The 13,106-nt window shown below is 48.0% G+C and overlaps 1 protein-coding gene across 1 annotated transcript in view; it reads left to right on the top strand.

Annotated features, from left to right (window-relative positions):
* The window catches only part of LOC144685287 (gamma-aminobutyric acid receptor subunit alpha-6-like), a 44,295-nt gene that overhangs the window by 19,609 nt on the left and 11,580 nt on the right, over positions 1 to 13,106 (top strand). Inside the window, exons 7-8 of the mRNA XM_078549706.1 lie at positions 2,456 to 2,608; positions 3,543 to 3,793. Coding sequence (XP_078405832.1) covers positions 2,456 to 2,608; positions 3,543 to 3,793 — 404 coding nt within the window. The remainder of the gene's footprint in view (positions 1 to 2,455; positions 2,609 to 3,542; positions 3,794 to 13,106) is intronic.

Raw genomic sequence — 13,106 nt, forward strand, 5'->3', positions numbered from 1 at the left:
AGAGGGAGCAGGTGGCCCACTGGAGGACAGCCAAAGCAAGCCGGGGCCCTCGAGGCCCTGGATCTCCAGAGGACACACACCAAAGACAACTGGGCCAGCCGTTGCACAACCTGTTTCCACCCCTGTTGTGGATGTCAAGGCAGCACCTAGGAGAGGTGGTAGGCCTAGAAAAGTCAGAAAATTCAGATAAGTGGTTGCACGGATGTACACATTTTGTCACAATAATGTGTAATGCTGGCTTTTAGTTTCATTGACAGGCTTCACGAGTCCCCCCGCTGCACTTGCCCCTCCTGCTCCCTCATCCCCCACTTAGCAGGTCAGCTGCACGGAGCCAGCCCACAAGTGATTCTGCATGGAGAAGTGTGTGTGTGGCAGGGCCTTTCGGAGCCTTGTGCAAGCACACTCCCACGCACGGGGAGCCTTCATCCATCAGGCTCATCTCACTGTCCTGATCATTTTCGATGCTACCTGCTGGGGTTCTATTTCAGTTGTCCATCTGAGCTGACCTGCATCTCTGCCCACCCACTGTTTGGCACTCCCAAGCAGCACCTGTGCCTGTCCAACTTGAGGCTCTGCTCACTTTTTTTTGATTTCGACAACGATGGTTGTAGTCAGATTTTTACTCAACTCCCCCAGTCACCCATGCCCTTTCCCCTATTCCCCTATCACTGTGGATGCGCCCCTCCGCGCCCCCACCCCAGCATCAATTTCCACATCCCCACCGTCACCTACCTACCCGAACCCTTGGCTTTCCAGGATGTCCTGGTGAACGTGCACGTTCCCTACCTCCTTGAGAAATCCGCCCCCATCCACATTGACCTTCCCAACCCTCTCCTTACCACTCCCAGGGCCTGTGTCTGCCTCCGAGCCCCCACCAACCACCCTCACCATACCTTCTACCACTACTGAAGCACCCTCATCCTCCCACCCTTCCGGCTCCCTCTGCCCCCTCTCAAACTTGCCATTCCCTCCCAACATGCCCACCCTCAGTTCACTCTCTAGGAGGCAGTCATTGACTCCACAGATCCCCCCCTTGCACATTCACCTGGACATACCCCACCCCTTATTCCCTCCTCCACCCAGACACCTACTCCCTCCTCTCCCCGCCCCCATCGAACTCTTCTTTCCCTTACACCTTCCTCCTCCCCTCCACCTATCTCCCTAATTGCTGAATTCTCCCATGTTACACAATCCTCCCCTCCCCCAGCCCCTCCCCCACACCCAATACACCTTCCTCTCCTATTCACAGCTGGACCTTTCTCTCCCCGCACGCTCCCCCCCACCCCCTCCTCGCTAATCACCTCTAGCAGCCCATGGCCCATACCATGATGTTCCCAAGAGGTCAAAGGAGACTTCCCAACTAACCCACCCAGCATGTGATGCATGTGTTCCTCCAGCATCCAGTAGCTGTAGGGCTCCAACAACTTCTGCTCCTCTGATGTCTGCGATCTAAGCAAGGTCCTGACGGTAAGTCCTGACTTCTGCACGACACACTGGTCCAGGCGTGTTCTGAGCCGATGTGTTTTTATGCTGCCGTAATGATAAATCTGACGTGGGTGCACGATTCCAGTCGGGCTTTACTTTGCATATGATTAGTGGGATACAAAGCAGGTTCACGCCAGCCTCCTGTAGGATTGGCATTCTGCCATGGCAGACACCATTGAATGGCGTGAAACCGATTTTTGGCCTTCTCGTCATATTGTTCCTCCCCGCACCCCCACCATGGCACCCAAATTTCCAGCCAATGTGAATGCTATTTTCCATCACTACTAAGCGGTGGGCATGAGAAATATAATTAATTGAACCATCTTGATTCAAAGTAGATGATATTAGAACATTGACACTGAATCATGAAGTTCAATTAAAATTTTCATCTGAGTGTCAAGTAAAAGCATACAATTGTGATATACTTTTAAAAATGACAGCTGAAAGAGCACATGTAATTTAAACAATAATTCTAAGTTTTAATTCCTTTATTTTTTTGCCTTCATTTCAAGACTCGGAGGTAAACTTTGATGTTATTAACTCAGTGCTACAATATCTTATAGTTTCTAATTAAAGAATTCCATGGATTTGATTTCTTTAACACCCCTGTAATTCAATACAGCAACAACTTAACTCAGAAGAGATATGGCAGATACAGGGGAGACTTATCGAAAGGCATTAAAGTTGCCTCCGCCCTATGACAGTTATAATTAATGGTAATTCTAAAAACACTGACACAAATTAAAGACATATACATTCTAACAACAGAATTCCATCTGTAAGTATGTAATAGATTATACATAGTTTTCCTGTAAGGATGAGATGTAACAGTAATTTAGATCATCAGCATTTGCTAATTATCTTTTCATGCTGCAACCTTTATGCATTATTCAATATACAGCATGTCAACCAGATGAAGGGAACAAAAATATGTAATGTCACAGAAATGTTCACATTTGTCTTTGAACAGGTGAATACATAGTGATGACAGTGTATTTTCACTTAAAAAGGAAGATGGGATACTTTATGATTCAGACTTACATTCCTTGCATCATGACAGTAATTCTCTCTCAAGTGTCTTTCTGGATTAATAAGGAGTCTGTTCCTGCTAGAACAGTATTCGGTATGCCTTCATTTACAACACCTTCTTACTGTATTCATTGTACAGTCTTTGTTTATTTACCATCACCATTTATCCATTTCAGGTGAATACGCTGTACAAGTAGTCTATTTTTACCTACAAAGAAAACTAGGCTATTATCTCACTCAGATTTACATCCCATGCATCATGACTGTAGTTTTGTCTCAAATTGTGTTCTGGATAAACAAAGAATCTGTCCCTGCTCGTACTGTGGCGGGTATGGAAACCTTTACTGTGTCCATTTGTACATCATTGTTTGGTGACTTAGCTGAAGTATTAGCTCTGTTTCCTCATGTTGTATTGTGTTTTTGCCATTTTTTTGAGTTTGTCAATGTATTATGTGTAGTTTTAAAAAATAGCAAACTTAAAGAATAAGTAATAATGTTTTACATTTTTCTGATTTAAACGTGTGCTTTCCATGTACTATTTGCCCCCTTTGACATTTTCTAGAGATGCTGTAAAACTCTAAAATTCAAATACATTGGAAGTGGTGATAAACTGAATTAAGAATTTCTGGGACTTAAGTTTGAAACTAGTCCAGAATGGTATGGTAACATTCTCCCTTTGCAGACAGTGACAGTACTGAATGCATTAAGTTTGGCCAGTCATACTCTAATTTCTAGTGGGCAAGGGCCCATGTCACAAGATGGAACATAATTTGACAAACCTGTGATGAAATGATTTAGGTCTGTGATCTTTCATTAATGACTGGAAGTAAACACACTTGGTGAATATTTAAGGAATAGTTTACCTCCATGTCTTCTCGATCAGAAGTAATGTTTATCATGCCTGATTATGTCATATGGGATAAAAGAAAATCAAGTTTTAAAAAAAAAGTATTGGCCATCTTTGCTATCAATGCCAAATACCAACAATGCTAAGTTAATTAACTATTTTTCTTTTTAAATTGCTGAAGGTATCACTACAGTTTTAACCATGACTACACTAAGTATCAGCGCACGCCACTCACTACCAAAAGTGTCCTATGCTACTGCTATGGATTGGTTCATAGCTGTATGTTTCGCTTTTGTCTTTTCTGCACTGATTGAATTTGCAGCAGTAAACTACTTCACAAATCTTCAGGCTCAAAAAACCCTAAGGAAAGCAGCAAGAGCAGCAGCATTGTCAGCAATGATGGGAGTGCCTGAATCAGAGGAGATAGTCTCGGTAAGTGAGTTCACATCTTGTTGATTATAAAAAGGCAAAGCCATGATAACTCATCACTTGTAAATTACCCACTTAGTCTTCATCTTATCTGCCATAATAAAAATGTCATTGATTTTGTTTCTAGAAGATATCCTTATATAGTACAATTTTATACTTAACATTTCAAGCACAATATAAAATTATTCATAGCATAAATTGTACTACACTGTCTTCATAAGCAAAATTAAAATGAAGTCATATATATTTGCAATAGATCCTCTGAACTATCAAGTGTAGATTGTTTCTTCATACACATAATAGTTGTATCACCACCATTATCTCTGCAATGTGGACATCACTTATTAATGACAGAATGTTGATCACCAACTAGCTACAGCACTGTAGCTGTCATTTCTCCACAAAAGTAGATCTAAAGTAAATGTTATTAGCCAATGGTAAAGTTTTCACAGCACCTATAAGATTTAGAACAATTTGTTTTTAATATTGCACAGCAGCGATGATTGCATTTTACATTTTGAAACAATTCCAGTTTTAAAGAGATCAAAATGTTTGGACTAAGTACGATATAAATAATGCCAGGCATTTGCTAGGTTTGATTTGATATTTCAGCAACCAAAAAAAATTCTTGACCACGAATTTCAGTAGAACCCGAAAATGTGCGAGGGGATCAAGATGCAAAATTAATCTGCACCAATTGCTTCCGATGGAGGTAGCATGCAAACTTTATGCTGTCTGCTCATTTAAATGATTGATAGTTGTATGCATGCAAGGATGATTTCATTTTTCTGATCATAGTAGTGTTCTGCGCAGTTGCTGTGTGAAGCTATCCTTACTCGTACTGCAGAATCCTTAATCAATCTTGAGTATACAGTCAGCAACCAATCAGATTTCAAGCATATTGAAAGTTAACATCAAACTTGAAATAAGCATCGTCTATTACTTTTTAACATTCTGGTTAATAACCAGACTTTGTTACTTTAGAATATTTTATGAATCTCTGCAATGGCTGTGGTAATTTAAGTGTCAGGAGTAGTGCTCAGAGTATAAAGGATAATGGAGCACTTTATACTTTACAGTCTTCTGTAATTAAACATTTGGTGATTAAAGTACTGTTTTGTCCCCCATTCTTGGGTAAATCCAACCAGTTTGACAGAATATAGTTATTTGCCTATCATGTTCATTTGTATGAGATTTTGCGGCTGAAATAAAATTCCCAATTGCTTGTTTGCATAAATGTGGTGATCATATCATGCTATTCATTACAAAATGCTATCAATCAACTTCTTTCACTTAGCTGAGTATTTTGCGACCAGAAGCCTTCAACACCCCTCCGATAGATTTATTTCAAAGAGGTTTATCATTTCTGGAGGGTATGTGGTGGGGAGGCTTTTTGGCAGAGTCTCAGGAGTTGAAAAGTGGAGGGGAATCCAGGGCAGCAGACATCGAGACTTCCCATGAAGGGACCAGGGCAGTCTTCTGGCTTCTCCTGCCCCACATAAAGTTTGACTACCACCTTGTGTCATATCTTCAGAACAGTTTTCATTGAGCATGGTGGCCACCGTTCCTATCAGCTCCACATAAATGTGAGTTTTAAATGTAAGTTTTAAAAAAAACTTACCTTTATGTTGGTCTCCAGTAGTTTCTTTAAGAACCTCTGTCTTGGTGCTTTATTTTTCTCAACAACCGTTTGCCCAGTCCTTTTCTCTAAAGCACTTTCATGTTGGGATCCAATTTCATAGGCAGCTATTGTTCTCCAGTTACTTAAGTAGTTATGATTCATGTGTAAGTGCTAAAGGTGAGTGGTGGCAGTTCATTCAGTTCTGAGGCTTGGTAAAATTAAGCTTGACCCAAGAAAAATGTGGCTGTTCCGACCCAAGCGGAATCAAAGCCTGATCCAGTTTCGTGAGCCAAAATATAAATTGAGACAAATTGCAACTTATCTGACCGATTTTGATATAAGCTATAACCTCCAATGCAGGAATTTATTAATGCCCATGCAAAGGTCCAATTTTAGACTGCTAACTTCTACTAGACAATGATGCTAAATACTATATATTTCATTTGGTGCTAATCCACACAGGCTATGCTTGAAACAGTTTAGGTTATTCCCATCCTTAAAACTTTAAATTACATTACATCTAATTCCGTTTTAGCAAAAAAAAACCTCAACCTTTTTAACCTTCTTCGCAACTTATATTTCTGATAACTGTAATTATCTTTTGGACTTTTTACTAATTGCAATCACATTCTAAAGGACCAATTTCTGGGAGACCGAGGACCAAAGATTTGATATGACCAGCTTGTGAGCGTCAGGAATCACAGGGCAGAATTTTCTGGCTGGCGCGTAGGTGGCGGAGCCCAAACGTCATGGCTTAAAATGTCGCGTGCTGACGTCACGTGAGCATCCTAACGTCAGTGCGAGGCATCGCGATATTTAGGTCGGAGGCGCGCAATGCAGCGGGGCGTGCGCCCGCCATTAATTAAAGGCCTCATTAAGGCCCTTAACTTGCCAACCGATGAGGATGTTGAGGGGCCCGTGTGAACTTCGGCTCGGCGCACGGGCCCAACGGGCAGGCGGGTAGGTGATTTTTTATCAAAACTCATGCACTGGCGGGATATGTGGACTCAGAGGGGTTGTTCATGTTTTTCATGAAGTATTTAATGCAGAAAGTGTTTTAAACTTGCCTGTGTGATTGTTACCAGTTCACATCGATTTCCAAGAGCTTCTTGTGTACTTTGAAGCTTCAACTCACCAGTCTGCAGACAATAATCTTTATTGGGCCTACAGCTTTTCGGAGGCCTCCATTTAGCCTGGGTATGGGTTCTGATATCTCCACTGGAGGCAGCTCCTCTGAGGAGGAAGGGAGGGATAGAATAAGGGGGAGGCCAGGAGTGGACAATCAGCCTCCAGGGGAGCCACCTTTGGGAGGCCAGGCGGAGGCACAAGGGGCGCAGGGCCAAGAGTTTGTCCAAGGTGGAAGGGGCCACAGAAGACGCCACTATCCTGCTGCCAGGGTATACAGGCGGCGAAGCAGCTACCTCAATATAACTGAGGTGCAGTGCCGAAGGAGGCTCCGTCTCTCAAGGGAGACTGTGAACTATATCTGTCAGATGATTGGCCCTGAGATCTCCCCTAACTGTGTGGGTGGACACCCCATGCCAGTGGCTCTGAAGGTCACAGCTGCCCTCCACTTCTATGCATCTGGCTCCTTCCAGGGCTCAGTGGGTGATCTTTGTGGTGTCTCCCAATCAGCTGTCCACACTTGTGTCAAGCAGGTTACAGACGTTCTGTTCAGAAGGGCATTGACCTTCATCCACTTCCGCTGCGACCAGGCCAGTCAGGCACAGCGAGCCAGAGGCTTCACGGCCATTGCTGGCTTCCCCCGTGTCCAGGGTGCAATACACATGTGGCCATCAAGGCGCCAGCAGGTGAGCCCGGTGCCTTCATCAACAGGAAGGGCTTCCACTCCATGAACGTGCAGATAGTGTGTGATCACAGGATGCTGATTCTACAAGTCTGTGCAAGGTACCCAGGCAGCTCCCACGACGCCTACATCCTCAGACACTCCCAGATGCCGAGTCTGTTCAGTGCTCTGGCTCGGCTGGATGGTTGGCTGGTGGGTGACAAGGGCTATCCCCTCAGGAGGTAGCTCATGATGCTACTACACCGTCCAAGAACAGAAGCTGAGGAGCGCTACAATAGGAGCCACGACACCACAAGGGCTGTGGTGGAGAGAGCCATTGGTCTACTCAAGATGTGGTTCCGTTGCCTGGACCGCTTGGGGGCACAATCCAGTGCCCCCCAGATCGCGTCTCTGTGGTAGTGGTAACATGCTGTGCTCTGCACAATCTTGCTCTGGAAAGGGGGGATGCAGTTGACGATGAAGACTTTGACGCAGTGGATGAGGCTGCACATGATGAATCCAGCAGTGGCTCAGGGGATGAGGAAGCACAGGGCAATGATGAGGGGCAGTACGCCAACCCACTACTACACCAAGGAGGCAGGGATATTTAATTTTAATAAGGCAATTTAATCCAGTGAACCTTCAGCTAGCTCCATACACATCAATCAGCAGGACCAGCATTGCCTTGCGCTTCCACACGTGGCACTTAGGTGGCATATCTTCCACCTCATCAGCTGCAACTAAGGGCTTAGTGCAGAAACATCAATGTCCACTCAAACACTCATGAGATGTCTGTGAAACATACAAATGCAGCACAAAGGAAACACCCTCAGCCATCGTCAGAAAACTGGACTTTATTCCGTCCAACATCAAAGAGAAACGTCTCTCTTACAAACATAACTATTTGTTCCCTAATCTAAGGCCAACACAAAATCACCAGTGACATACCCATGGAGTGCCTAACATGCCTTATGCTTTCGTTTGCGGGTGCTACGTCTAGGTGCTGCCCCATCGCTTGGAGGGCTTGTGAGACAGCCTGCTGACTCTGCTGTCCTTTTGGCCTCGATGACCTTGGCGGCCGTCCTCTGGCCCATGGAGGCTGTGATGGCCCTGCCTGGGAGGGAGTGGCCAGTTCCAGAACTGGCACCTCCCCAGTTGTCGCAGCCTCAACGGATGCAACGGTGACTGTCAGAAGGGCGGAGGATCTGCTGCCCTCATCTGGAGCGCCCTGAGAGGAACTTGCAGCGACAATAGGCAGCTGCTACATGGACGTGAGGTCACATTGGACCTCCCTGCTCACCGCAGATGCATGGGCACTGAGTGCCGACACTTGGTGCCCAGAACATCTCCCACATCGAGAATGACCACCCATGCCCATTACCGCTGTGAGGGCTTGCAGGTCAGAGCGTAACCCAATCAGAAGAGTCTCAATCCGATCGAAGCCCCTCTCCATGAGAGTCGCCAATCTCTCAGTGGAGGAAGCCTGAAGCTCTGTCCTGAGGTTCATGCCTTCACTTACACTCTGCCTGGACTCCTCCACTGCAGAGACCAACTGAGGCATACCCTCATGCAACCTTGCCAGATGCTCCCGCGAATCCTGCCGCTTGTCCCGCAGCTGCTGCATTGGCGACATCTCCAGAAGCATATCATCACTGCCTGACTCAGCATGTGCCTGGTCCCCTGCAGCCCTCTGGCTGCTGGCCCCATCGGCACTCTCTGTCCCTGCCATCTCCTCCAGCGATTGTGAAGTGCCCTATCCCCTGTGACCGACGTTACATTCCCCACCGAAGTGTTTGTGGCTGTGCTGGTGCCTGGCTGGCTGAAATGATGTGCCGCAAGTTGCACATCTTGGCCCCCAGGTGTGGAGGGGGGTGCTCTGGCCTTGTTGGTCGCGGCCATGCGGTGGTGATGCTGAAATTAACGACGAGGACAGTGCATCAGTTAGTGCTCAGTCAGTAACACCTTTCATCCTTTTCCCCCCAAGCCTCACAAGTCACTTGCCCTTCAAGGCCCTAAGGAGACGAACATTGGTGGGGTGGAAAAGAGTCAAGAGGAGGCCCAAACATCAGATGCACATACAGACAGGCTGGTCAGATGGCCTCAGGAATGCCACATGACATGTTATGTGCCATAGGAGTGGGGAGAGTGCAGAGGTACCTGACCTGGATGCATGCTGGCCTGGAGAGTTGCGGTGATGAGGAAACATTGCAAACACTTGCCGTGGAGCACAGGAGATTGACAGGTAACATTATTGACCTTCATACCGTTAGGAGGGGCATAGAATGGGTGGGCAGAAGGCAACATTTCCCCTTGGCACAGGGATGAGTAACGTGGTGGCATTTATTTAAGTTGAGTGCCATGAAGTTGACAGGTGAGGTGCTGAGGACCTTTTGTGGGACGCCCTGGCTGAAAGGGCGGTGGAGGTACCAACCCTCCTAAGATGCACAATGTCTTTGGTTGTGCAGCAGCAATGCCATGGCATGTTAGGCCATGGGGATAGTGGTCACAAATGGGATAAGGTGACTTTGGAAGGTGCTGGAGACGCGCATCCTCAAGGGGCCGAGGGACCTTTGTGTATGACCCACACGTCTGATTGTCTCAGTCTGTGAATGAGCAGTGTTGCTGCATTAACAATTGCAACAGCCATCAGTGCTTTGCATCGTGGGGAGACAGAGTGGATGGGACTGTGGACCTCAAATATTTGGCTGCTGGACCCCAGCCTCGCCACCGCCCTGGCCGCCTGCATCCTCCCCAGCTCCATGGCCTGCTCCTCGTAGGTGGTGAGGTGGAGCATGGTATGTCCACCTCCAGTCCTCTGGCGTTCCCTGAGATTGTGTTCAGTTTTTGCCTGCAGAACAGAGGATTTATTGGGGCTGATCGCTCATGTACTCTGCACACGCACGCCACACCCCAACCACAGTGGCCCATCTGAGGCCTCCAGTGGCTCCTGTCCACACTACTGGTGATCAGTCCCCAGAAGATAATAAGGCTACTCCCAACCCCCTCCCGCAACAGACACCTTGGACACATTCAGCGTCCATCACTTTGAATAACACACGGTCTTAGCGCCCATGGCAAGGAGGCGCAACTAGGTGCAGCGCCGACGCCAGCAGATGGCTCTTGGCCACGACACCTTGAGGCTCCCCTTCCACCATCTCATCACCATTAATAAGACATGTGTTGGAGTTCTGAGTATGTGTCTAGCTGCCTCCCCTGCAGGTTGCCCCCAGACTACTCAAATGCCACAAAGACCAACATATGCTGCGGGGAGAACCCATCTTCTCCTCAACCACTAAGGCTGATGTAAGCATGGTCACTATCTGTTTGCCCACCCAGTGTGCGCCAAATGCTCAATGCAGTAACCACACTAAGACGTGGGGGTTGGTGGGGGGGTCTCAAAGGCTAAGGCTACCTGCTGGGTAAAATGTCCAAGGCTGACATGGTACTCACCTGTCCAGAGCGCAGCAAATCATTGAATCATTTGCGGCACTGTGTTCCTGGGCGCCGCACATGGTCATGGGCGCTTACTGCCTCCCTCATCTCCTACCACACCTGCCTGGTGACATGGGGGCCCTACTCTTCCCATCCTCTGGATACAAAATATCCTGACGGCTGGACACCTCTTGGAGGAGGACAGCAAGGCAGGCTCTGAGAAGCGAGGGGCACAGTGGTCCCCCGCTGACCTATCCTGCAGCCTGCCCCTCTCCTCCTCCTCCTGCTCCTGTGCTCTGAGAGCAGCCTGTGTCTCTCTGTGATTGGCTATGGTGCAATGCCTCAAGGAGGCTGCCTGGTCACTCTTTTTATACAGACTGTCGGTTCCCCATTGGAACCGGCGGTCTGAACACGCCCGCCTCCGCAGCAATTTTCCCATTCTACACAGGAGTCGCTAACCCGCTGGGAGGGCCTTAATTGGCCCGCCATGCAAAATGGCGGCGCAGCCTGTTTCGGCAGCGGCAATCGGCTGCCTGCCCACCGCCGAGTTGGTCGGGCCTACCAGCCCATCAAAGGCAAAATTCTGGCCATAATGTGCAATGAGCCTGTATCTGGTTGAGGTAATGCAGTCAGCATGCAAAGGTTTGTCCTATAAGCTCATGCCCATGATTGCAGCATGCAACCTTCACTAAATGTGCTGCAGATTGGCTGCACGGTCAGCAGTGGGTGCAGCTCCATGCAAGGCTAACACAAGTCAAAGCTAACCTACGTTGCTTGATCTAGCCTACACCTCTTGAGGCATTGCTTCCCAAACACTCTGTCCCCATTTGGCATGACCCCAGAGTGAGAGCAATCGGGTGAGGGGTTGAGTTGGGGGGTGGGGTGGGAAAAAGAATGTGCGACAGCTGCCTGAAGGCTGAGAGAGCGGGGTTAGGGGAATGGGAATCTGAGAGCTGTGGTGGGGGTGGAGGGTACAGCTGTGAGAGCTGTTGGGGGTAGGGATGTGAGAGATGGACGGTGACTGAGCTTTAGGGGGGTGGGGGTGAGCAGTAGAGCTGTGAGAGCTGGGTAGTTGGTGAGCTGTGTGGGGGTTAGAGCTGTGAGAGCAGGGGGCAGGTAGTGCTGTGGGGGTAAAGCTGTGAGCTGTGGGAGTTGGAGCTGTGAGAGCAGGGTGGGGATAGAGCTGAGAGCTGTGGTGCGTTGGTATGGTGGTAGAGCTGTGGAGGGGTAGAGGTGAGAGTGCTGTGGGGGTTTGGGGCACGGTAGAGCTGCGAGAACATGGGGGCAGGTAGTGCTGTGGGTGTTGGAGCTGAGAGCTGTGGGGTGGGGTTGACCTTTGGTGTGGTAGAGTTGCGAGAGCAGAGGCTGGGGTAGAACTGCGAGACCAGGAGTGTAGAGCTGTGGAAGGGTGGAGGTGTGAGAGCTGTAGAGTTTGGGGCATGATAGAGCTGTGAGAGCAGAGGTGTAGAGATGTGGAGGAGTAGAGCTGTGAAGGCATAGAACTGAGGGAGCTGTGGTGGTAGTGGAGCTGTGGGGGAATAGAGGTGTGAGAGTGGTGGAGGGTGCTGGAGGTTTAGAGTAGGGTTTAGAACTGTTAGAGAGCAGGGTGGAAATGGTGCAGCTGGGAGAGCAGACAGGTTTGTTTTATTTACCTACCGTTTTGCAGGTTCTGTTGAATGCAACGATTGGGCCTCGGAACTCATTTCCTGAGGCCGTGCCCACTGAATCTCAACAAGAAAAATAATCGCCACATGCATATGTCATCAGGCCTTGGAGCCAATGCCAGGACTGACCCACCAGAGTGAACATCCCAAAGATGCCATTACTGACTTGGAGGAGAGGGCCGGGAAAGTGCATTCTGGCTGCAGCAGGCTGTTGAATTATCTTTGTAAATGATTTTCACAAGGAAGAAAGAGGAACAGTGGAGCAGCAGACCAGAGATAGAGGGCTCCCAGCTTAACAATACGGCACTGGACTCCAAGAGGTGAAAAAGAGGAGAGCCATCATATTTCAACAGGAGGCCAGTGAGCTCTCCAGGCATACCCTGCAAACAGCATGGGTACAGATAGGCATAGAGGTCAGTTTAATTTGCTTGGCCCTGAGGACCTCGCTGCAGTGTCGGAAACCGTTCAATGACTTCACACAAGTGGTCTTACTCACCGCACCATTAAGCTTACACACCACTCAATACAACACACCACCATCACCCACCAATCAGTGACCTCCAGCAATCAGGACCCATGCCTGACATTCATCTGCTCCATCTCACCCTCACAGACATACTACTGCTACAAGCCTCACATATATATCTCGTAGGTTGCACACATTTCCAGCTATTCAACTATCACAGGCACGCCACTCGCGCACATTGCACCACACTCACTGACACTCTTTCATCTCTCTTGCATGTTAAGATAGCATATAACAGAAGAGAACAATGGAGAACTGGTGCATCTCCTGAGCCCTTTAGCAGAGAT

This window comes from Cetorhinus maximus, chromosome 10 (assembly GCF_964194155.1).
Source record: "Cetorhinus maximus chromosome 10, sCetMax3.hap1.1, whole genome shotgun sequence".
In the NCBI taxonomy this organism is placed as follows: domain Eukaryota; kingdom Metazoa; phylum Chordata; class Chondrichthyes; order Lamniformes; family Cetorhinidae; genus Cetorhinus; species Cetorhinus maximus.